General features: G+C 38.1%; 1 protein-coding gene across 3 annotated transcripts in view; it reads right to left on the bottom strand.

Moving 5' to 3' along the window:
* The window catches only part of LOC131031990 (phosphoinositide phosphatase SAC7), a 211,088-nt gene that overhangs the window by 62,667 nt on the left and 120,673 nt on the right, over nt 1-27,748 (bottom strand). For all 3 annotated transcript variants that reach the window (XM_057962870.2, XM_057962878.2, XM_057962886.2), the window contains exon 19: nt 12,878-12,964. In XM_057962870.2, coding sequence (XP_057818853.2) covers nt 12,878-12,964 — 87 coding nt within the window. The remainder of the gene's footprint in view (nt 1-12,877; nt 12,965-27,748) is intronic.

Here is a 27,748-nt window from a genome sequence, read left to right on the forward strand (position 1 = left end):
GCATTGAACTAAGGGGGAGCATTGTATAATCAAAGATCATATCATTAAGAGTAGGATGTTGCCATCAATGACAAAGGGGGAGATTGTTGAGATGTTGTCATTGATCTCTATGATGGTAAAGGTTGATGCCAATCCAACAAATGTTATCATTGATGTCTATATTGGCAAATGTTGTCATTGATGGTCGAGCAAGAGATAATATCACATACAAGCCCAAAACTACACATATAAATCAGTTAATGAGATCATGGACAGAATATATGGAAGTTTGATTTCAGCATCTATACTCAAACTCATGGAGGTCGTGTTGGACTTGATAGAGTGCCTTATGTTGAACACACAAATACACTGAGAAGAGGGGGGTTGAATCAATGTATACTTTAATACTTCTAAAAACACTTTTCAGCACTCACAAGTAATTAACCATATAATGCAGAAGAATGTGAAGATCAATAACACAACACATAACACCGGGATATATGTGGAAAACCCAAGATGGGAAAAACCACGATGAGAAAATGTTGCTTGGAGCTATTGTCCAAATCCAGCCTCACAAATGTATCAACTGATTACAATCAATTTGAAGAAACCAACCTTCAAGAGACACCAATCCCCCAAACTTTATGGACACCAATCCAAAGGAGCACTAGCCCCTTTACAACATACAAGACTACAATCTTGATGTAATAACCTTAATGCCAAGAAAATGAATCAAAATGAACCTCTATAGTTCTGCTTTGTCTCTTCAGAAATTTGGTTCACACCCTTTTAGTTTTGCAACTCTCCTCTACTATTCAGATTGATAAAACAATATCTGCTGTCACTCTATTATGCTTCTCTACAACTCGAGTCTTTCTTCTCATTACAACTACTTCCTTTGTATCAATTTTCATTCTATTTTTATGTTTTGTATTAACCTCTACAAAAGTCGGTTGATACCACATCACAAATCATACAAGAAGTCGTTTGCATCGTAATCATGCAGGATGATCTATACATTTTTCTATGCTACATTAGGATCGTTTGTTCAGTTGGTTTGCACTATACTCTTATCATCACAGCATAGATAACTCAGTGTTGATGTGTTTCGTTGGCAAAGACAAGGGGACTTACACTTGTTGTGAGGATAAACTTTTAAAACAAGTTCTACAGGCAACTTTAAGACTTCACAAGCCTTACATTCATCAGATATTCGGTATTCATGATGTTGTCATGGATATTTCATAACAGATTTTAAAAATAAATAGCAAAAAGGAAAGGTAGAGAGATTAATCTATCATAACTAGAATAGCTTTCAAGTTAGTAGACGGAGCCTTCAAAAACCAAGCCTTGCTTAGCCACTTTTTTTGATTCAACTAAGAAAAGGTTGGTGCAATCTTCAAAGGGTTAACACGGATTTTCAAATTGCTAACTGCATACATTGAACTCTAAATATACATGGCAATTCAACATAACATTCAGCAATCAAACTAAGATTTATATATGTTCAGTCTAACCATACACAGGAAATAACACATAGTTAACTCCCAGTGGTATGAACAGAAAAATCTATCAAATACTAACTCAAAGAAACCATTCCATAGTGAAAATGGATAAATAGAAATAAATAATGGGAAGAAGGAGAACCATGCACTCACATGAAATTCATACATAGACTATTCTTTAACAGATTCTCTATTAAATTTGGTAGAGTTTCAGCAACAATTCATAATCTTCTTACAAAAAATGGGAGAGAGAAGGGTCCCTTTTATAGATTTTCAAATATTGGATGAATGGCTAGGATTTAATACAATAAATGGCCCTGATTCATCCATAAAACATGCCCCACATACCTAGTAAAGGATGTATTTCATATCCCAACTAATTTTACAACTACCAGCCATTAAGTCCCTTCAAAAAGTAAATTGCACGGAGCTTAAGACAGAAAAAGGTACTTTTCTTGTTGAGGAAATAACTAACTTTGGGCATTGTGTTTTATCTTTTCTTTTAGCCCAGAATAGATATTTCCTTTACAATATAAATTATTGTTCATCATTTAGGTATTTTTTCCAAATATCCCTGCCTGCTACCTGCTCTGCCCGAACATATTCCTAGAATTTCTTGATGATTGGCCTTATCTCTTAATCAGGAGGTACGGGAGTGCAACTAAACCTGTACTGATTGGTCTCAATTTGATTATCTCTCATTCTTATATGTTGGCTCCAAGCCTCTTTTGTGATGTTGTATGTGTGCATTGCAGCACATAGTCGGCTGACAGTGTCCATGTCAAACTTAGAGAATAGCTCCTATCATTCTTCAACAGGCTTTTCCAGAGAATCCTTAGTGTGTCCATGTTCATCTCGTGATTCCTATTGCCGATTATATCTGCAAAAGGTCGACACATCTTTCTCTAAGATGTTGAATACAGAGTTACCCGGGGACGCGTCCCCGACCTGAAAACCCCCGTCCCCGTCTCGGGGACGTTTCGGGGACTTGGGGACGGCCAGGGGACGTTTCCCCCCGTCCCCAAATTGCCCTATATTTTTAGGGGACATCCCCGAAACGGGGGGACGCCTGCCCTAGCCTTGGGGGACGTCCGTACGTCCCGAGGACGGCTGGGGACAGCTGGGACGTCCCCAATCCGTCCCGGGGACGGCTAGACGTCCCCCTTATCTAAGGCCATTAAAAAATATTAAAAAACTAAAAAAAGTTGTATTTTCAAATTTTTTTTAAAATTTTCTAATATAGGCCCCTTATTAATTCAAATTGTTAGTAAAAATAAAAAAATTAAAAGATAACATTAATTTAATTCATAATTTTGACAATGAAACTATATGGCAGCAGTGTAGCCTTTGGGCATTTTGACACAGAGATTAGAAAATCACCCAAAAATCGCCAAACTCGGCGAGTTAATAGAAAAATAACACCCAACACCTTTATGAAAGAATAAGTTTTTTTGGCCTCGCGGGGCGCTGCCCCTCGACCCCGCAAGGGGCGATGCCCCTTGACCCCACCTTGGGGGCGCTGCCCCCAAACCCCCGTTGAAAAATATGGGGGGAAACCGCGTCAATAGAAGTAGGGAAAATTTAACCTCTTTGTTTTGACATTTTGTATGTTATTTCTTTAATATCTATTATGATATGCATATTGACAATGTGAATGAATTGAAATTCTGATTTATGAATGCATAATTGCATATTGTCTATTGAGTATTAACAATGTTGTATGTTCAAAATTTACATTCTAAAATGTCTTCAACTTTTCATAGTATCATACACATGCCATTTCCATGTTTTATTGTTTTCATATGAATATAATGTATGTATGCATGCTTTATCCATGTTTTCATATGAACATTTAGAATTTTGAAATTTTCCTATATATTTTAAATATTTCCTATATTTTAATAGCCATCCCCTTTGCCGTCCCCCGCCGTCCCCAAATTTGGCAAAAAAATTTGCCGTCCCGGAAACGCGTCCCACCATCCCCCGCCGTCCCCGTCCCGAAAACTCGGGGTAACATTGGTTGAATAGTATCTTCACAATCCTCCCACCCTTTATCAATAGAGACCATAGTATCTCTCTTCAATGTTAAACCCTGATACCATCCCTCGATGGTTTTGAAGTCATGTGGCTCTGTAATCAGATGAGCGGTAGGAATCTTAGTAAAGGTCCACACTAAGGCATTCAAAAGGGGAAGTGTAGCACAGGATGATTTGTAGAACTCATCAAATCGATCCTTGAGGCTCTCTATGGATTGGATATTCCTATTCCATCCCTGTTGAAGGGTCATCAACTCTTTAACTGTTGAATGGTCATCAACTCTTTAAGTACATTGTTTCCTCTTTCGGTTAGCTCCTCGAACCATTCTCTTGTTATTCTAGCACTGGCCCTCATTTCTTCAAACTCAATTGTTGTCTTATGTGTCAATGCCGCAGGAGGGACATAAGACTCTTCGGCTCACTACAATGGTCTAAGCAAGTGATCAATGTACCTCTCAGCCTGTTCCGCCCGAGCTTTATACATCTCCTTTTCCTCCGTCTCTTTCTTCAATCATCTCAGTATTGCCTCAAAGGAGTCCTAGAATTCCTCAACTTCTTGTTCTTTGGTTGCTCTTCCCATCTCTACTGATAAAATGTGGTAATCAGCAAGGGTTACATCCCTGGCTGATTTGTCCGATGGTGAAACAACAACATGTACAACCCAGTTTTGCTGAGCATCCCTGTTTATCTTCGAGTAGGTCCTCAACTTCTTCTCCTTTGACTTGAAGTTGTCCTACTCCAGCAAATAAGTCCTCAAGACTTAAGGGTGGCCTTACTACTGTTTTCTTTTCTATCTGGGTCTGCAACCATATAGGAGTTACGGATTGGCTGGAAGTAACCACAATTTCCTTCCCTTGCTCTCTAGAAGCCGCAACTAACCCAATATTCACCATCTCTTGCCCATCTAGAGATAGAGGCTAGTCCTCATCAGCATCCTGTTATTTTCCTTCGATTGAGCTTTCCCCGACTTCACTTAGTAGCTGCTGGTGTATCTCGGTGTCTGGTTGTTCTCCACCTTTGTATGTGTCCTCTTTGTCGTCCAATCTTGCAGGCAGGATTTCTCCTTCCTCAATTGATTTGCAAGATTCTCTAGATCAATAATCCATATAATATTTCTTGCTGTTGGAGATTCAACCCTTCTAGGTCGGTTGTTTCGATGAAGGCTGATTCGATTTGCAGCATAGGAGGAGTGGGTTGGCGTTCTATGTTAGTTGCATCTCCTGCAACAGTAGAATCTTCCTACAAGGTGGCTACAGTAGATGGTCACCTTATCTTCAATTTCTTACGGGTGGGGGCTTCAAGTGACAAATTCTTCTTCCTTCGGGACTTCCTAGATACCTTCAACTCTTTACTAGCCTTTTCTTCTTTCTTTTCTTCTGAGGATCTTCTTCACTTTCTTTGTTTTAATCATCTTCTTGCGTTGTAGCGGGTGCCTCTTCTTCACTTTCTAAGGATTGAGACTCAAGGCCTCCCATCAAATTATAGGTGAATTTCACACCTTCACAAATTAGCTCTTCGATGCACTATTGTATCCAAGCGTCAGTGAATCTTTTAGGTTCCCCCATTATCACCTCCAAGCCGGTGATAGGAACCTAAGACACATTAATCAAGGCCGATGGGTGATCCTTGACAAAGTAATAGGCATGATGTTGTAAGCAATCCTCACCATCATCTATCTGGTCAAGAACATGGGCATATTCAAAGGTCCTGATTTGGTACAGGCTTAGTCTAGAACACTCCCTTTTTCGGACCTTGAAGTCATCATTGCAGCTGGCCCAATAATCTTCTATGTTCACCTTATGCCTGTAGTGCCTACCATAGGCCTTTCGTCCCAGCCCTATAGGATTAAAGTTCTTCCTACTGGGGTGCTCTTGCAAGCCATATGATGCCAACTCCTCTGCGAACTGTTCTGCCTGGGCAAGAGTTTTCAAATATACATCATTGACCATAATGGCCATTGGAAACGACACTCCTCTAACCTTCCTTTCTCTGAGGATTCTCCCTGTTGCGTTTGCTTGTCTGGCCACCTCCACGAGTACCAATTTATTTGTGGGGTATTTGAGGAGTCTGTATGCCAAGCCTTCATATCCAGAAATTCCCAAGTAAGAGAATCTAAAAAACTGTATGAACCATGCCCCATATTGTTTCACCAACGCAATCGCTTGTTTGGACAGTCTTTGTTGCAGTCCTTCTTGCATTATTTTGACCATTCGCATAGTGAAAGCATTGTTCACCCTCTCATATTGGCCTATTGCATAAGTTGCATTGTTTCTCTCCCTATGGCTTATGTTGTGATAATGAAGTTAGGGGTAGCATTCGTGCACCTTCATTTGTTTCTCCTCGTTTTCGATCTTGCCCAAGTGGATCAGTCCCAAAAGTCTGGAATGTCCGGCCAGCATATAAACCACATAAGAGGACATGGTGAGCATCCTCTTTTCTGATAGCAGCACTAGTTGCTCATGGATGTTGTCACTGATCATTTGAGCCCTGTCTAACCTGATCTTGCACCCAAAAACCTCCTCGACATAGTAAAACATCCACTCCTCAAACAAGTTGGAGTGAGGTAATCCCATGATGAGGCCGAGGAGGGTGACTATATCCCCATACTCTTCGTTGAACTCGCTCTTGTAGGTCTTCTTAAGGATCTTGGAGTTGTGGGGCCTCTTTTCCTTGAACTAATTGTCATTCATTTTATTTTTGCATTTAATCGGATTTTGGTTAAATATGGCTTGGGCTTCATCCATTTGCATGACTATTGCATCCTCATGCATAAGAATGCCAAAGACTTCTGCTAGGGCCTCAGGAGTGAAATCGGCTATCACCATTTCGTTAACAAAAACCACACTTTCTGTTGGTTTATAATGCTTGGCGCACTCTACAATTAGTTCATAGTTTTGAATAGCCTGCTAAAAACCAGCAGCTTGTGCTATCCCACTCTGCACCATTCTTTGGGCTCTCCAGGTTGGATTCAGGCCATACATCTTGTCCTTGAATTGTTGGATGTCAATGTGCCCAAAAGCAATATCCCCTACATTTTCCAACCTACTCAAAACGTTTAAGTCCCACAACACTCCTTGATACTCATATTTAATCTTGTCCAACTTGCAGGGATTCTCGGCTTTGGACATCTAAGATGTGCCTGGTGCTTCAGGTGTCTTGGAAGAGTCGGCCACCTTAGGAGGCATCTACCATGTGCACTGATACGCGGATTATGATGGGTTTTTCAATGAATAAAATAGGGGTTAGCTTTGCCCAAGACGGCGTTAGCATAAAAACGTCAACATAATGATGAAATGATCCAAATTTAAATTTCATAACAGCATAAAGGCGGATTTGAGTGTTTCATTGACAAATAATAACGTTTAGTTTTTGTGTATACTTCGGGACTTATGCAAAGTTTCTGAAAATAAAGTCTGATATGCACTATACCATTTAAGACCAAATTTGAGCAAATCCAAGAAAATTTTCAGAGTTAGCAAGTTTGTTGGAAATAGGCCTCATTTCATTTTTTGTGTTGCTAATCCCGAGTTTTGTGCCAGCAAGGTATTTCAAAGTTTTGTTTTCAGCCTAGCAGTGTTTGTGTAACCTGGGGTTTATCCTGGGTTGAATTTTAATGAAGTTTTTAAAATATGTAAACCACAGGTGCTTGTTTATTTAAACCTAGGGTTTAATAGCAAGATTTTGTTACCAGTTTAAACACAAAACTTTACATTTGCTAACTCCGTCATAGAAGCATACCTAGGAATGTTAAAGTATTTTGTTTGCTGATTCTGCAATGATGGCGCGATTTTCTCCTTGTTTAAGTTTCTTTGAATGGAATCTGTGTTTTTTCCCACGACGTGATTTTTGGTTGTGCTCTTGAATGGGGCTCTTCTCCTTGCATTTTGAAAGCGATTTTCTCTCAGCTTTGAATGGCTTCTTGATCTACGCTTCTTTTCTGCGATTTTCTCCTTGTTTGCATTTTGCAAGTGATTCACCTTTCTGCGTTTTGACCAGGCTAGGCTGCGATTCTCCTAAGTCTAGTGTTTCTTCTTTGGAGCTCTTCTTTCTTCTGCAATTTAAAAGCCTTGAGAGTTTTGGCATTTTAACTTAGGTCTTGGCCCCTTTTTAAAACAAATCGCTTCAATCCTCAACACTAAAACTCAGAGACTTTGTTGGCTTTAGCAAGGTCGAAAACCAATAGAAACAAACAATTTTGCCTTACCGGAAGCCAAAACTTCATTCTGCTCTTTTTAAATGTTGAGTAATAACACCACTTTCGGTGTTTTTCTCGGGCGTAGAAAGGGTGAAAACATATATTCAAGCTATTTCGCCAAACTTGGTTGCTTTTTAAAACTTCAACCTCTCTTTACTTTAGTAGGCAAGTTCGGGGTTTTTTTGCTGTTTCATACAGCGATAACAAGGACAATAACACACAAAACGCCAAACTTTTCCGATAGTTTATATTGTTTGACGTTTCAAAATGAATCGGGCCTTCTTCGGGGTTATTTTCGGCATTAACAAGGTGAAAACAAAAACGAAATAAACGACTTGCGATTTCGTTTTTTTTTTAAAAAGACCGAACTTTGATATCGTCTTAGCAAGAGTTAAATGTTTTAAACTTATTTTGGTCCCCTTTTTTCAGTATTTCCATCGGTGATAGCAAGAGGGAGGACAAAAGAAAAGAAAAACGATTTCGCCTTCAGAAAGACCGAACTTTATATAAATTTTTCAAATGTTTTAGGAGCTACCTCTTTTTTGGTGTTTTTCTCGAGCTTAGAAAGGGTGAAATCACCCAAACTTATATTATCGCGAACTTTGGTCCCCTTATGAACTCTCAACCTTTGATTGATTATTTTAAAGTGCGACTTCAATATTTAATTCGGCGTTAATAGACCTTTTGGAAATAAAACGTTTTATCACTTGTTGCAAAAACCACCGAATTTTGAGTCATTTTCACTTAAGAGTTTGTTCTTTTAAATGCCTGGAGGTGACATTCGGCGTTATTTTTGGTGCTTTGCCAGACAGCTTCAATCATGCTGGCAGTAAAACATTTTCATCATTTTATTGTCTAGTGTCACCAAATTCTGGAATGATACTCCTAGAAATTGGCTGGGATTATTTCCAAGGCAAAATTTGGGTGTTATCTTGGCGATCTGAAGGCTCTCTCTCTCCCTATGGTAGTGTTCAGATTCCAGGAATCCGGTCTATGGGCATACTTTCTTTGACTCTTGATACGCTTCAGGATCAAGCTCTCTCTCTCTCTCTGCCAGACTAACAAGATTTATTTAGGACCTCGATGAGGCAGTGTTGGACACAATGGATCACTGAGAGGGGGTGAATCAGTGATTTAAACACTTTTTCCTCAAAAAGAAGATATCGGTAGTATATAAAACAAACTAAGTGCTAACCGGTAGCTCAAACAGTGCAAACAAGGTGTGTGAAAGGGCTTACTAAAACATTGACATAACACAAGCACAAGAATGCATCACACAACACCAGATATATGAGGAAAACCCGATGTGGGAAAAACCTCGGTGAGAATAGCTGCTGGAGATCTTCTGCTCCAATCCAACCTCACAATGAATCTCTGATTACACTATTTAGGGCACCAACCCAAGGAGCACCAACTCAAAGGAGCACCAACCCCTGCATAATTTATAGGCTACAACCTAAAGGAGCTACAACCCCTGCACTAAGCTCCAACTTGGTGAAAACAATATAAAACTCAGTTATACAAATGAAATCACTGTTGCAAATTAGGTTTTCCAACCTTACAATATTTTGCTCTGCCGGTTTCAACCTTACCGATCTGTATTCTCTCCACCCACTCTACAACTTGGCTTTGCTGATAACTTTTCTAAGTCTCCTCTCACAATGTCTTCACTCCTCAACTCACACTTGATCACTCTTTATCGGCTACCGCTTTTGCTAGCTTGTCACCTCTGTGTTCTATGCTCACTCCACCGGTTTGCTTCTTACACCGGTTTATCCTGCTTCTCCTTACCAGTCTAGTCTTCACTCATAAACACTTCAAGTGTTTATCTCTTCGGCTCTCAGACAGCGATTTCACACTTGCCTTCACTCTGCAACAGCACCAATCACAATCTCAAGTCATCATATTTAAACTTGAGCTTTCCCGCCAAGAATCAATTTGAACATAGGGCGGTTAGGGTTTCCTTCACCCGACCAAATTTGCATGAGATCCGATCCAATCTGCCTTGGATCGATCACATGTACTCGAGGAATGCATCTGTACGCGTTTTCCATTATCCAATGCATATTTGCTAAAGATAGAAATCTTGACCATGTTTTTCGGCCTTGAAACCTGTCGACTCATTTAAGACCCAGTTGTTTCCTTCTCAAGATCCTCTTGCAATCTGATTTCATTGCTTCGATCCAGGCACCAACAACTCCCTGATCTTTCTCTGTCATTCTTCCTTCCTCGAGCCGCATCAATCTATTATCATCCCGTGATTTGTGGTTGTTTCATTAATGTCGACTAGCTGTTTCAACAACCATGTCTATAGAGGCTTCACCGACCTCTGCATGTTTGCCACCTCAGCACCACATGTCATCACATCGGTCATACACTCAGCTCACCGACACAAGGTCGGTTTACACTTGAACATTTACCAAACACATACCGGCACAAGCCTTTACTGGTGAGACCTTCTCCTCCTGCTAACCGGTAGTGCACACTACACCGGTAGCACATCTTCACCTCCAATGGTTTGTGATTACTTTAACATTATGCCTCTTCATCATAAACAAGCAGCCAACCTCCAGAATGATTTATGCTCTACCGGTTATCACTCAACATGCTAACACACACATGCATCTCACCTCATACCGGTGAAGTCACTGATAGTCTCAATAACTACTTGTCTTCCACCATATCGGTTGACAAGCCTTTGTGTTAATCTTCTCAATACCTTATTTGTCTTTCACCATACCAGTTCACTCTTCTTTATACCAAATGACATACCTCTACCGGTAGCCTGCCTGCAATACTAGTTGACATCAATGACAACTCAATGCCAACAGGCAAAACTAGGACAAGGGGGATCTCTGTCGGAGACGGGCAGTGTTTGCAAGGCACAACACAACCCACATGATTATGGTGTCCACAAGATGCATATATTTCATATGCTGTCTGAACTCAATGTTAGCGTCCAAGACAGGCATACAAATAAAGGTTTAATCAACCAAATCATGTGTCTATTAGTGATTCACAAGAGCAGCAAAAATAAGAGTTTAAATGTAGAGATTAAGAAGAATGCAAAGACAGCGATGACAAATTAATGAGCAGAGATAAAAGTAAGAAAGCAATGAATGTAATTAAGGAAAGGCAGCGATTAAAATGATCATTAGAAGCAGTGATTATAGACCATTGAGGAGCAGCGGTTAAGGTGAGACAAAAGGCAGAAATCTTTCGAGGGCAGTGATTCATAGAAGGTGGCTGCCCAAGTCATGTGTGTATTAGTGATTTACAAGGGCAGCAAAACTAAGAGTTCAAATGCAGAGATTAAGAAGATTACAAAGGCAGCAATGACAAATTAATGAGCAGAGATAAAAGTGAAGACAGCTATGAAAGTCATTAAGGAAAGGCAGCAATTACGATGATCATTAGAAGCAGTGATCACAGAGCATTAAGGAGCAGCAGTTAAGGTGAGACAAAAGGCAGAAATCTTTCAAGGGCAGCAATTCATAAAAGGTGGCAAAACTCAATAAAGATATCTAATTAAAAGGCAGATATTATAAGTGTTTAAAGACACCAATTCTAAAGGAAGTAATTCCAAGAGCAACGATTTTATTTGTGTTAAGGCAGCTAGTAATATGATTAAATGTGAAATTAAAATGACATTCTATGGACCGACCTGAATGATATTATATAGGCTGGCCCCTTCTCTCGCCACCACTCTTGAGGGATTAGACGTTACAGCAAACAAATTATCAAGGCCAACTTCCCTATAAGGAAGATTAAAATAAATTAAGGCCAACTTAAAAATTATAGTCACCTCTTTTCATGAAAAGACATAAAAAGAAGATGAATGGAGTGTCATCAATGGAAGTTTTCCAAAGCAATATCATTCAATTTAAAGAAGATAAAAAGCAGATTTAGAAAATATGGAAAGCGGATATAGAGCAGAGATATATGTGCAGGATTAGCATGGAATAATGGAGCAGCTAGGGTATGTGTGAGAAGAATTATGAAGGAAGAATAAATGCAGACTTTGTGACGAAGAAAATCAATTATAGAAGGGCAGATTTATGAAGTTAACAGCAGACTTATGGCAGATTTGTAAAGGGCAGTGCATGCAGACTTGAGAAGGAAAGTGTATGATAGTGGTTGCATCATTCAAGAGCAGATTTGTCATAAGAAGATCGTGTGCATTAGATTTTTTGAAGATGATATCATCCAATCAAGAATTTGGAAGTTGGTGGTTCCTAAGGTAGAGATTAGTGTCTCCTATGGGTGGTGCCTATGAAGTTTGTAAAAGAGAATTTATATAAGGAATATTTTACCATGGTTTTTTCTCGTAAAAGTTTCCACGTAAATCGTGTGTTCTTTTTGTGTTGTAAAATTGTTAGATCTTATGTGAATGATATTGTACAATTGATGTTATTGTGATTGTTAGGTTGAAAAAGTAAAAGATTGTATTATACAGATTCACCCTCACACACACACACCCCCCGCCTCCTTTCAGTATAATTGTGTGCTCATCATTCTTGATCCTATATTTTAGTGACTTTTTCAAGCACATACAAGGGACATTTTATCTTCACCAACGTTTGAAGAGCTCTGTAACATTTTTGCAATAAATACTAATATAAATAAAGCACCACTTCAATCAATGGGTGATAATGCCCACAATCATAATTTGCCTCCTTTTCCATTATTGTGGGGAGCCACCATTAGTCCTTTAGCACTCACAAATTACCACGATTTTCCATCAAACTCAAGAAAGAATTGTCCAAAATATTCTGGTGACATCACGCAGGGTCTTGATGAACACATCTTAGCATTCACTACAGCCTATAGCATTCTTGGATTAACACTCGAGTGACAAAGATGTTGCAGTCAAATTTTTTGTTGAAAGCCAATTTTACACACCATGGATACAAATATTGTAATGTTGTAATTTTATATTTTTTTTGCATTTGAATTTTTGTCATCTTGTAGTTTTTGCTCCTAGGGAAATGTAATTATTTTCAGTTCTTATTAAATCTGACAGCCTAAATAATGGCAATTTACAAATACATGCAATTTCAAACTTATCCTTTTGCTTACCAGAAACTAGCAAATATCAAATAGAAGGTATAGTAAAATGATTGGAGATCGAACCACAAAAATAAAATATAAAAGGTACTTACAGCCACAGCCTCAAGTCCACTAGTTTGAAAAGGAGATTTTATCTCACGACTCAAATTGTAGTGACCTTGCACAAGGTCAATTGCATCCTTTATGAAAGCATATAAATAAAAAGTAGTCAGTAGGTAATTCTAACTTTTGAGTAATCAAGAATTATGTCATTAAGAAGAGAAACTGTGAGCATAATAAAAAATATATATTAAGAAAGTAAGCTGTAGATATGTTTTCTAAATTAAAATTTACTAAACCATTGACTTCTACTTAACATGCAATGACTTTTGCTTAACATGGCACCTAACATATCATTGCTCAAAAAGAGAACAGTTAAAACATTTAGGGTTCACTATGGATGCAAGATTTTATTAGAGGAAAAGTTGAAAATTTTGATAAAAACATTCCTATTTGGGTAAGCTTTTATAGATTTTGTGCTTTGATTTGTCCATTTTCAGGAGAATAAAAAGCAGAGCAACATGTTAGGTAATCATTACATTTGAGTAATCAAGAAGTATATATGTCATTAAGAAGAGAAACTGTGAGCATAATAAAAAAAAAATATTAAGAAAGTAAGCTGTAGATATGTTTTCTAAATTAAAATTTTCTAAACCATTGACTTCTACTTAACATGCAATGACTTTTGCTTAACATGGCACCTAACATATCATTGCTCAAAAAAAGAACAATTAAAACATTTAGGATTCACTATTGATGCAAGATTTTATTAGAGGAAAAGTTGAAAATTTTGATAAAAACATTCCTATTTGGGTAAGCTTTTATAGATTTTGTGCTTTGATTTGTCCATTTTCAGGAGAATAAAAAGCAGAACAACATGTTAGGTAAAACCTTTCTCCAGAAGGAGAACATACGATGTAATTAAACATTAAAATAAACCCCAAAACATAAGGAAACAACCTCTAGCTTTCTACAATACCTACAAGTTAAATTTGTAGATTTTGTGCATGCATCGCAAACAAACTAACTAAATTGCCTAATTTTTGTTCTCGTGTATGGACAAAAGGTCAGTTAACACTACTACATGTGAACAAGAGATTTTATATCTTTGTGACCAATGCAAACAGCCAAATCTATGACACCTAACAGATGCTTACTCCTCGTTAAACATAGGGAGCAAAAAGAACGAGTACAATGCAATAGTTGAATTAGACTGAAGACTATAGACAAGACCCAATAGATCAATTGAATAACCAAAACTGGATACAAAGATACAACATGTGGAAGTTAATGAAAACTACAATACAAAGCCTGTAAAAATGACTAGTTTATATTCAATATACCAAATCAAGATGACAAAAGAAGCTTGAATAATAATCACAATAGGAAGTAGGAATAAAATTACCATTACCTACAATCTATAAAGACCCTGCTCAATTTTACCTTGAATTTTCACCACAATAATAAAAGGTTATGTTTAAGGCTTGTTCTGCTAGTGAATGGTTTCCTATTGTATATTGTTATTTGTTGTGTTTATTGATCTTATGCATTTGCAGATAAATATAAAGAACACCATTCAGTAGTGTTGATCTGTAATTCACATCCTTACAATTTCACAAGAGTTTAATATAAACAATATTTGTTGAGAACAGATGATAGACAGAGTGCATATTTTTCTATTACCACCTAGAGGAAATGCTTATTAGCAATGATCCACATCTATCAGAATACAGAAATCATAGCAGCAAGATGTGTCGTCCTTAAACTCTACTAGGAAATTAAAACTATACCAGGAGATTAAATTCTTCATCACTTCCAAGGGAATATACCTGTGGATGTGTTTTTTACGCACATGCGAACACATAATAAAATACCATAAGTATCTTATCCTCTCTTGAACAAAATCTCTCGGATGCTGAAGATTTGCTTAAGGATCATTCGAGAAGACACCAAGGTTCTTGAATGTAGGGTCTCTACGTGTGGATAAGCTCATTGGTTGATGTGATTATGCTGTAATCACAAGGGGACTTACATTCGAATGCCTGAATGCTTAATCTGCTGGAACTTAGGTCCTATCTACTCAATTGGAAGATAAAAAAAAAGCAAAAGAGGTAGGGTTTGAGAGAGTGTATTCTAATCCTATGAATGTAAGAAGATAGATAAATGAATAGGTGGAATCCTACCAAGCTAGGTCTCACCATCAACTTGAACAATTCGACACAAGCTCAGTGCAATCTTCTAAGGACGTTTCAAAGATGTTCGAACCAATACCGCCAAACATTGATTGCCATTCAAGTTAATGCATAAACAATGGGTGTACGATGATTCGAGGTTAAGCTCATGTTATTCCAGTTGACCACACAAGGCACGCTCACTATCAATAAGAGGCTAGTGGTATGGACTAAGCGAGTTCCACATAAATACATTCAACAACTTCTTCCATTCAATCTACTTTATTTATCATCTAACATGAGGATCCAACAAGAAACCATGCACATTGTAAATAAACAACTCACTTCACCATAACTTCAATGAAAATAGAGTTCATTTACAACTTAGGCAACAATTTCTGCCTTCTCCTCCTACTTTACTCTAACTTCTATTATATTCTCTTTAGACTATCTATTGACTATTAACTACTGCTATTAGCTATTAACCAACTATTATTAACCTTTACAAATGAAGAACTTGAGCCAATTTGAGATCAATGGCCAAGATTTTACAATGAAAACCCTAATTAGGGTTTGTTACAACAAACTTCTCCTTAGCCAATGAGAAAATTGCATTCCATGAGTGTAGACCAATAGATGTCAGGGGTAGGTACATCAGAGTTTGTGCCATCACTCATGAGTTAGGTACATTGAATAAAGACATGCAGAGGTAGACCTTCCGTGATTGGTGAGTGGTGACCTGGATGATGACTAGGACGCCACTTCAACTTGCACTTGTAGAGTTGACTTATCACCATGAAGGGATGTTGAGAGATATCTCTTGATACTCAACATTATCTATCCCGCCCAAAGTAGTAGTGATGGGAAGTATTGATATAGCTAAGTCATTCTTTCATCCCCGCTTGCTTGCCTTGGAGTGATTTTATGACTTTTCCTTAAGACTCCTTTGATTTCTCTATACCTCCAGGGTGTGGTGAGAATCTTGACTATCTTGAGATCTTTTCCCTTTGATGTTCTTGTATTTTACATGATGAGGCTTTTTGAAGGCATCTTCCTTGTATCTTGTCCTTGGTGTTGAAACTTTCTCCTTGAGGTCTTTACTCCAATGTTTCTTCATTTCCCTACAAAACAAATAAGCAAACATCAAATACATATGATACCTCCTAGTTTGATGTAATTTTGTAATTTCAAGTGATTTGCAGGTTTAACAAGAGCATCTATAGAAGGGGTTACTCCTTGGTTGAAGCAAATTTGTTGTTTTCTTGATGAATTTGCTTCTTCTTTTCTGACTTTGCTGTCACCAATGATGAATTTTGCCTTCCAATCAATTCTAGACTTCTACTTTGTTGTTGTCTCTTTATTGATAAGTTCGCTTTGTTAATGACTTACTTTGCTGTCCTAAATTCGAAGTTTGCCGACTACTAAAGAAATTCGCTCAATCTGCTGATCAAATTCGCTGATGATAGAAGACAATGTTTTGATTTGATTCTAAAATGATCTTGTGAATGTCTTTATATATGCGACTTAGAATAAGAGACATGTCTTTGGAGTAATAGGCCGACTTTGTAAAACTAAAATGATAAACAACAAATAGCTTCTTTATAATGGCTGACTTCTTACCTTGAACAACTCTATCGGAATTTGAAATTTTGAATAGGTTTTCGCGCCAATTATTTGTATTAGAGAAGTTCGCTTGGGAAAGGGAGGCAAGGTATATGCATTTGGGTCTTAAACAGTGATTTCACTCCATGCGTTTACTAAGGACATGCCCCTTATGCTGCAGTTCGCTCTTCGTCCTTTCCAAGGACAAGAATTATGTAACAAAATCGCTCCCTGTCCTTCCCAAGGACAAGTCTTAGATGACAAATTCGCTCATCGTCCTTCCTAAGGACAAGATCAAAATGAGAATTTTCACTCCTTGTCCGTCCTAAGGACGGGACCTATTTGAAGTTCGCTAGCCGGCCTCTTGAAAACGGTGCAATCTTATCAACTTGTTTGGGAGGTCAAGACAAGGAGTTCACTCTACGTCCTCTCTAAGGACATGCCCTATAATAAATGAATTCGCTCCATGACCAGGCCTTGGATAAAACATATCACATACTTCGCTTTGTGTCCTTCTGAAGGACAAGACCTAAATGACATATTTCACTCTCCGACCTTAATGAAGACAGGACCTAAATAACATATTTCGCTCAATCTCCTTTGCAAGACACACTTTTTGTTAAATTGCTTCATTATTTGAGCGATCAAGATCTAAACAGGGAGTTCGCTCTATGACTAGCGGAAGGACAGGCCCTAAAATGAATTTCGTTTTGTGTCCTCTCTAAGGACAAGACATATAGTATGGGTTTCGCTCTTAGACCTTGCTAAGGACAAATCCAAATTGTTCAAAAACTGAGGCAAGGCAAGACAAATTCACTCCATGACCTTGAAGAGGACAAGACCTATAATCAAATTCATTCTTGATGACAGTCCTAAGGATAGGTTCAAAATATAAAAAATTTCGCTCTACGTGCTTTCTAAGGACAGCCTTATAACTTGAAAATTCAATCCCTGACCTTAAGGGGGACAGGTCTTAAAACTTAGTTCGCTCCAAGATCTCTCTAAGGACAAAACTTGTAGATGAATCCGGTTCATGCTGATGCAAGATTTAATGAAGAAAGTCGCTTACCCTCCTTAAGGAAAATTTCGCTCTATGACTGCTCTAAGGACAGGACCTATAACAAACTTCGCTCCTTGACCAAGGTAAGGACATGAATCAAAATCGCTCTAAGACCAAGGTAAGGACAAGGCACAAATAAGGTTTTCTCTCTCTATCCTTGGTGAGGATAAGGCTTGATCCAAGACACATACTCAAGCTCGCTCTATGATCAGCAAGAAAATATCAAACAAATCGCAGCTTGCTCCATGATTAACAAGCTTGCTCCATGATTAATAAGACCGACCTAAGGACAAGACCTATAACAAGCTTCGCTCACCAACCCTCCTAAGGACAAGGCTTCAAAGTACAGCTCACTCACTGTCCCTTCAAAGGACAAGGACAAGATAGGTGAATTTCGCTCTATGTCCAAGGTAAGGACAAGCCAAGTTGAAAATTTCGCTTCATGTCCTTTGGAAGGACAAGGCCTATGATGCAATTTCCGCTCTATGACCTTCGAGAGGAAGGGACTCAAAGACAAAGTTCGCTCTTGACCCTTGGCAAGGTACGGAACCTAGGAGGACACTATGCATTCAACCAAGGTTTGATTTAGCAACTTGAAGCGTGACCAGATAGTACACAAAAACCCTAGGAATGATCTAAATAACCCCTAATCACTCAACTGACCTGACCTCCACTCCACCTTGAGGAGATCCATCTGACTTGATGACCTTTGAGAAACTCAATCCCTTCAAAGCAAAGGCTAAGACACCAAAACGACCAACAACAAGACTAAAAGAGCTAACCCTAGAAAGCAAAAACTAGGGGTCCCCATTTGCAATGGGGCGATGTGTGAATACCTCACAACAATACCCACATCAAAAACTACAGCAAGGTAGGTGATACACATCTGCAATGTTTTACTCTAGAATGAAGGGGTCAAGTTATGAAAATAGACCACCAAATTGATAACCAAGAGTTGTGCAGGATCAAAAATGAACAAAACTAGGATAATGAAGTGTGTCCAAGGAAGAGGACCACTCTGTAAGAAGTGAGGCAACTATTGAATTCCCAAAGCTAGTGAAAGAACCCCCAAACTGCCAAGCTTATGAGCTTTCAATGCTTCATATTTATATTTGATTATCCTACTCAATTTCATAGCTCTACAGTTCACCTGTTTGGCTTCCTATTCCTTAAATAATGCTAATCAAAGCTTCATTAAAGAATAAGTTTCCCCTCTTACATATACCTACAGGAGAATTTCACGCTAATGAAATTCCCTTGCCAACATAGACACTAACAACCACCACAAACCATTGCAAAAGACCTTCAAATATTCAAGCCACACTCTTGGCTTTTCTACCAAGGGAATGACAAATACCAAACTGTTCCTTGAAAATTTTGTAAACTTGTGAGATTTACAAAATGGTGGTTTCAGTTGTTAATTTTGTAACGTCGGTCGTACTATTTCATGCTTCCAATATATATATATATATATATATATATATATATATTAATTTGATTACATTTACTAATATGTTAACGTTAACTAATGATAAATAAAACCAAAGTTAACTTATCGCGTTTGACCGACGTTTACACCGTTCATGGTATTGGGTGGTAAAGAAATTCTCAAACAAGTCGCACTCCTTCCGATCGGGTAAGTAAACGGTGACTAGTTTATATACTGCGGTGAGAGGTACATAGGGAAGAGATGTGTCTTCCCACGTGGGAAGACATCTCCTCACTACGTAACCCCTCATCCACTTATCTAGCATGCTTACATTGAGGAGGATGTACACACCAAAATTGATAAGTGTGGTGCATCTTTAAAACACGCTATAGCTGAAAAAATACAACTTTCAGATCATATCTCCATCTCTTCTATTTTGATCACAGAATTTTGAAAGAACTTAACATGGTATCAGAGCAAAGTTAAGGAAGATCATATTAAAATTTTGTAACGATGTCATAAACTTTCACCGGGCTGTTACTAAGATCACATTCCCATAATCCTAATGGCAACCGGAGTTAGGTTTGAAGATAGATTAGATGGAGCATCAAATTTTGTATCTTGGAAATTCAGGATCATGCTTGTTTTGAAAGAAAATAAAATTGACTCCCATGTCAAAAGTGAAATTCCTGAACCCTTTGATGATACAGAGAAAATTCAGTGGAGCAAGGACAGTGAGAAGGCCCTTAAGATAATTGTGGATTCAGTAAGAGACCACATTGTACCAGCTATTTCTAAATATGAGACGGCCTTTCAGATGTTCAAAGCACTAGCTGACATTTATGAAATCAACAACACTAGCAGGGCTCTCACCCTAAAGAATCAACTACACCATATAAAGATGAATAAAGGAGAAACAGTTACATCCTATTTCTTGAGGATAACTGAGCTTAGGGATCAACTATCCACTATTGGACATCTAGTAGACAACAAAGAACTTGCTATGATGGCCCTAAATGGACTTCCTACCTCATGGGAATCGTTCATTCAAGGAATCAGTGCTCGTTCTAAATTTCCTAAGTTTGATAGATTGAAAACCGATTGCATTCAAGAGGAATCTCGGCTTGTCACAAGAGGAATAAAACAAAACAATGGTAATGAACACATTCAAGTTCTAAACTCTAATTCCCACAAGAAAGGAAAGAAGAAGAACTTTAAGAGAAAGAGGGACAACAACTCAAATGGGAAGAGGTCTTCAAAGAAGAAGAGAGACATTTCTGAAGTACAATGTTTCAGATGTGACCAATATGGGCACTATGCAATGAAGTGTCCAGACAAGATCAAACAACAAGCTTCAATGGCAGAAATTAAAAAAAGGGAGTAATTCCAAGAAGCTAGTCTTCTACTCAGCCCTCTCTAGTCAAGTCACCTCCAGTTTAAACACATGGGTCATTGACAACGGAGCATCTCGACACATCACTGGATTTCGTGAGCACCTAGATACACTTGTGGAAAGTTCAAATGAAGAAGTTACAATTCGTGATGACTCAAATTATCCAATTATGGGAATAGGAACCTGCAATATCAACCTAAAGTCACGCATATCCCAACAGCTGACTGGAGTTCTATTTGTACCTAGTATAAAGAGAAACCTTGTCTCAATTTCTGCACTTGAAGAAAAGGGTTACAGATTAACCTTTATGGAAGGAAAGGTACTTGCTTGGCCAAAGGACTCCACCATTAAGAAAGCCCACACCATTGGAGTAAGACAAGGGAGCCTCTATAGACTTTGCACCACTCCACCTGTAGCCTTGATTCATGAGACTCCAGATCCGAATGAACTTTAGCACAGAAGATTAGGGCACCTTCATTTCCATGCCCTGCCTAAGATAGAGAAGATGGTGATCGGCTTACCCAAGCTAAGTCAAAAATCTGAAGGAGCCTACAAATGGTGTGCCTTGCGAAAGAATACTAAAGGGTCTTTTAATTCTAGCAACAGTAAATCCAAAAATGTATTAGAATTAGTTCATTCTGATTTATGTGGACCCACGTATGTACCCTCATTAGGGGGATTTTTATATTATGTTATATTTGTAAATGATTATTCTAGGAAGACCTAAATATATTTTCTAAGGTACAAAGAGTCCGAAGAAATCCTTTCTAAATTTAAGGAATTCAAAGCTCTTGCAGATAATATGACAGGTAAGAAAATCATAACCTTAAGAACAGACAATGGGGGGGAATACACTTCTGATATGTTTAAAGATTATTGTATAAATGTTGGGATTAAGAGGGAGTTAACTGTACCTTATAACCCACAACAAAATGGGGTAGCTGAAAGAAAGAATAGGACTATAGTAGAAGCTGCTAGGGCTATGTTGTTTGACCAAAATATAGAAACCTCATTTTAAGTTGAAGCATCTAGGACAGCTGTGTACATTCAAAATAGATGTCCTCATTCTCTTCTTGACAATAAAACCCCTGAAGAACCCTTTACTGGCAATAAACCTGACATAAGTCATTTCCAGATCTTTGGGTGTCCAGTCTATATTCATGTCCCCAAAGAAAAGAGGTCAAAGTTAGAACCTTCTGGAAAGAAAGGAGTATTTATTGGGTACAATGAAACCTCTAAAGCCTACTAGAATATACATACCTGGTCAAAGACAAATTGAACTAAGCAGATATGTCGTCTTTGAGGAAGACATAGCATTCAGGAGGTCCAAAAGCTCTAATGAATTAGAACACCAAGATCCTCCTACAAGCTTGGATGAGGATTCCACCCCTAAGATTCAGAGGGAGACCCCTGAAGATGTTGAGCATGAAGTTCAAGGCTTACCTTTAGAAGAAAATTATCCCGAAACTAGGAAGAGACCACTTTGGGCTAAAAAGATGCTCCAAGAAGCTGAAAATTATGCTGCTCCAAAGGGGACCTTCAAAGAAAGTAAGAGACCTAACCTATTTACCAATTATACTGCCTTGATGAGTGAGATCATTGATGCAGAACCTTTCTGTGTTGGAGATGCGCTCAAGCATCAAGTTTGGTAAGATGCTATGTCAGAAGAGTATCACTCAATTCTAAAAAATGATGTCTGGGATATTGTGCCTAGGCCTAAAGGCAAATCTGTGGTATCTTCTAAACGGCTCTTCAAAATCAAACATGCAGCAGATGGCAGCATTGAGAAGCACAAAGAGAGTTTTGTTGCCAAAGGTTTCTCACAGAAAGAAGGTATTGACTATGAAGAGACATTTGCTCCTGTTGCCAAATACAATTCTGTCCGAGCAGTTTTGGCTATTGCAGCATCTAAAGGATGGAAAGTCCATCAAATGGATGTCAAGACTGCTTTTCTGAATGGTAAGATTGAAGAAGAAGTTTATTTGGAGCAACCTGAAGGTTTTGTGATTCATAAGGCTGAATCACATGTCTGCATATTAAAGAAAGCTCTTTATGGACTGAAACAGGCCCCCAGAGCATGGTATGAAAGAATTGATCACTATCTCTAGGAATTAGGGTTTTTCAAGAATGAAGCAAATCCAAATCTCTACTACAAGGTAATCAATGGTAAATTATTAATTCTTATTCTTTATGTTGATGATCTACTAATCACAGGAGAGGATAATTGTATTTCTCGATGTAAGAAGGAATTATCCTCTGACTTTGATATGAAAGATTTAGGAATTCTTCACTACTTCCTTGGATTGGAAGTTTGGCAGCAGGCAGATGGTATAATCCTTAATCAAGGAAAATACACCATTGATATACTCAAGAGATTTAGAATGTTGGCTTGTAGATCCATGACCACACCTATGGAGACAAATCTACACAAGCTAAAGGAAACAGCTGCAGAATCAGAGTTTGCAGATCCTACACTCTACAGACAGATTATTGGATCTCTGATGTATTTGGTAAACACAAGACCTGATATATGTTATGATGTAAATGCACTAAGTCAGTTCATGTGTGAACCCAGGGAAATACATCTTGTTGTTGCAAAGCATATTATGAGATATGTTCGAGGAACTATTGGTTTTGGTTTGAAATATAAACATGTAGAACTTGACCTCCATGGATTCACTGATTCTGATTGGACTGGAAGCATAGTTGACAGGAAAAGCACATCAGGATGTTGCTTCAATTTAGGATCAGGAATGATCTCATGGATATGTAGAAAATATTCTTCAGTTGCTCAGAGTTCTACAGAAGCTGAATACATTGCAGCCTCCATGGGAGCAAGAGAAGCTGTATGGCTCCGGAAATTGCTTGGAGGACTGTTTGGTCAGCCCTTAAATCCTACTGTCATCTACTGTGACAATCAGAGTTGCATCAAGCTTTCAATGAATCCAGTATTTCATGACAGGTCTAAACACATTGAGATTCCTTATCACTATGTTTGAGATATGGTGGAAAGGAATGTGATCCGACTGAATTATATTAGTACAGGTGATCAGATTGCAGACATTCTTACCAAGCCTCTCTCCAGGATCAAGATTGAACACTTTAGAGATAAACTTGGTATGGTTGAAAAGTTATTTAATTTTGAGATAGAGTCTCATTTATTCTGATATACTAATATATTTAAAGATGTTTAGTGTGTAAACTCTTTTATTTGTCATGTGTGTGACTCCATGACTGCATGGGCCTTCTGTGAACATTATTGAAGGGTGAAGACTTTTCAATAATGAACACGTGTTTCAAATTGATATTGTAAGGTGACGATTTTACAATTATCAATTTCACTATCTTGATGGATATCATGTGACTTGATATCTATGGACATGTCATGATAGTATATATATCTCTGAGACATTATGGTAGATATCTGTTGGTTGATATCATTAAATAAACTATAATTATGACAGAGATCTTCATGGTGAATATTATGAACATAATATTCGTGGACATGCCATGAAATCATTATCAGTATGGTAGGCATCATGTGACCTGATGCCAGTGCACATACCTTACTTGATAACTATGAGTTATGGTGAGTATCATGAGACTTGATATTCATTGTTGAACCATCTCTCTCAATATCACTATGGTGTGATATCTCCTCTCTTCACAATCAATGGATGAATTGTGATGTTTTCTCTAGCATGAAATGTGTCCTCCCTAGTTAAGAGGGAGTGTTAATTTTGTAACGTCAGTCGTACTATTTCATGCTTCCGCTATATATATAATAATTTGATTACATATACTAATATGTTAACGTTAACTAATGATAAATAAAACCAAAGTTAACTTATCGCGTTTGACCAACGGTTACACCGTTCATGGTATCGGGTGGTAAAGCGATTCTCAAACAAGTCGCACTCCTTCCGATCGGGTAAGTAAACGGTTACTAGTTTATATACTGTGGTGAGAGGTACGTAGGGAAGAGATGTGTCTTCCAACGTAGGAGGACATATCTCTACACTACGTAACCCCTCATCCACTTATATAGCATGCTTACATTGAGGAGGATGTACACACCAAAATTGATAAGTGTGGTGCATCTTTAAAACACGCTATAGTAGATAAAATACAACTTTCAAATCATATCTCCATCTCTTCTATTTTGATCAGAGAATTTTGAAAGAACTTAACATCAGTCATAGTACATGAGATTAAATCTCTCCTAGTTATAAGGGAAGGTTCCTCCTTTGCTTACTACTCTTCTCTACTTAGAACAAAACTCTAACTATGAATCATAATCTAAACCTGGGTGGTGTTGTGAGGTATTCACACATCGCCCCATCACAAATGAGGACCCCCACTTTTTTGCTTTCTAGGTTAGTCCTCTTAGCTTAGTTTTCAGTTGATGTCGAGTCTTAGCTATTAGCCTTTGCATTTGAAGGGGAATATAAGGCCAAGAGGCTAGAAGTCAGCTGAATAGCCTTGTGTGAAATGTGAAGTGAGTAAGTTTATAAAGTTTAGAGGTCATGTCAGCCAATCAAGAGCTTAGCTGAAGAGTCTAAGAGTTTAATGAAGTTGCTAGTGGCGACAATCCAAGAGTTCAAGGTTGTAGGTAAGCTCCTTTTGTCTTAGTTTTCTTTGGTCGAGGTTGTTTCCAAGAGTTTTCATCTCACAAGACTGAAGGGAAATGCAAGTGAGCAGTTTTAAGATGACAAATCACCTTAGTCTCCAGGCCTCAAAACCAAACTTCATGTTGAGTGATAGATGAGTGAATTTTCCCTTGAGTCTTTTGCTTGAGAATTGGTTCAAGTATGAGTTTGAGCATTTGAATGTGTAATGAAGTGATCAACAAGCTCATCTGCCTCATCTCTAAGTCTTCTCTAGGTTTCAAATTCATGACTTACACTATTGAAGCGAACTTCATGTTTGAAGGATATGGAGCGAACTTCATGAATGAGGAGATTGGAGCAAATTTCACTTTCAAGCTTTCACAAATGAGGTTGTCAATAAAGGAATGAAGTGAAGGAGTTGAGAGCACTTACTTCATGAGTTCACCTTTTGGAGCGAAGTTCTAACTTCATGAGTTGATGATCTCAAGCAAACTTCATGAGTTGAGGTTTTGGAGCGAATTTTACCTTCAAGGCTTCATGAGCGTAATGGAAAGATAAAGAGATGAAGGAACCACTTACATCATGTTTAAGCATTCATGAGCGAACTTCATGACTTGCTGCCTTGGAGCGAACTTCATGACTTGCTGCCTTGGAGCGAACTTCGTGACTTGCCTTGGAGCGAACTTCATGACTTCATGTATTGGAGTGAACCTGAACTTCATGACTTGCCTCCTTGGAGCGAATTTCATCAATAAGCATACACAAGCAAGCCTACATGACCGAGTTGAATAAGAAATGAAGGATGATCGCCTTGAATGGATTCAATGCCAAGCGACGTCATGACTTCATGTTTTGAAGCGAACTTCAGGAGTTAACATCTTGGAACAAACTTCATGAGTTGCCTTCTTGGAGTGAAATTTTCTAACTTCATGAGTTGGACTTTGGGAGCGAAATTCATGAATAAAGAGATTGGGGCAATTTACATCCTCGAGCCTTCATAGGTGAAGTTGGGAATAAAAAGAATAAAGCAAATTTGAACATGAACTTCATGAGTTGAGCAAGTGAAGCGAAATTCATACATGAGTTGAGCAAGTGAAGCGAAATTCATACTTCATGACTTGAGCAAGTGGAGCAAAATTTCCTACTTCATGAGTTGAGCGATTGGAGCGAAATTCCTACTTCATGACTTAACCTTTTGGAGCGAACTTTATACAAAATGCACTTCATGAATTAGCATGCATGAGCGAATTTCAGATTGAATTTCACAAACTCAACATGCAAGAGTGAACTTCCAGATTTGACCTACATGAGCAAACTTCACAATTTGAAGGGTATGAGCGAAGTTCAAGAAAATGAAGAAGAGTAAGACAAGGACAACTTCATGAACATCAAGGGTGGAGTAAACTTCAAGAGCTCCTCTCTAAGAAGGCGAATTCTCTTTATATGCTATTATTAAACCTATATATCAAGTGTATTTGATACTTGCTTGTTTGTTTTGCAGGAGATGAAGCAAGATACAGGGAGAACCTCTTCAAGAAGCTTCATCAGCAAACACAAGAACATCAAGAAAGAGAAGATCTCAAAGTGTTTAAAGACTCTCACCACCTCAATTGCATAGCTGCAAGCATTAGAGCAGGATATCTTCAAGGTTCTCATTCTATCACAAGGCACTAGAGCATCAAGGAAGGATAACCTACATGATGGAGGGATGTATTACAATCTTGAATTCCCTTCGAGAATCCAAGAATCGAAGTCAATACAATGAAGAGCTATATTCAACTAGTTGCATCATTCATCAAGTATGTCAAAAAATGAAGGAGGATCAACCAAAGTCATCACAAGACCTACATCGAGCACGATTGAAGAAGCAGATAGTTTCAGAAGAGTTAATCAAAGTTTGCTTCTCATCATTATCATCACATTGAGCAATTGGATAATGTTGAGTATCAAGAGATATCTCTCAACATCCCTTCATGATGATGAATCAAATCAAGTCTACAAAGTGCAAGATAAAGGTAGAATCCTAGTCATCGTCCCAGTCACTACCTCCACCAATCAGAGGGGTCCACATCAACACGTCCAAGTTCAATGAATCAAGCTCACCAATGATGGCACAAACTCCGAGGCACCTACCCTTGTTGTCTATTGGTTATCCTCAAATGGTGTAATCATTTCATTGGCCGAATTAAGTTTGTTATAACAAACCCTAATTAGGGTTTTCATTGTAGAATCTTGGCCATTGATAGAGATTCAATCTTGGCCATTCATTGTAATTATGAGCTCTCTATAAGAGGCTCATATCTCTCATTTGTAAGGGATAATAGCTAAATAGTGGATAGTTAGTAGCAAAGAAATAGGAGAAGAATAGAATAGCAATTAGAGTAGAGTAGGAGGAGAAGGCATAAATTGTTGCCTAACTTGTAAAAGAACTCCATTTTCATTGAAGTTATGGTGAAGTGTGTTGTTTCTTTACAATGTGCATGGTTTCTTGTTGGATCTTCATGTTAGATGATAAATAAATTAGATTGAATGGAAGAATTTGTTGAATGTAATCATGTAGAATCCGCGTAATCTATACCACTAGCCTCTTACTGATTGTAAGCGTACCTTGTGTGGTCAATTGGAACTATATGAGCTTAACTTCGAATCGTTCTACATT

Source organism: Cryptomeria japonica, chromosome 6 (genome assembly GCF_030272615.1).
Source record: "Cryptomeria japonica chromosome 6, Sugi_1.0, whole genome shotgun sequence".
Taxonomy (NCBI): domain Eukaryota; kingdom Viridiplantae; phylum Streptophyta; class Pinopsida; order Cupressales; family Cupressaceae; genus Cryptomeria; species Cryptomeria japonica.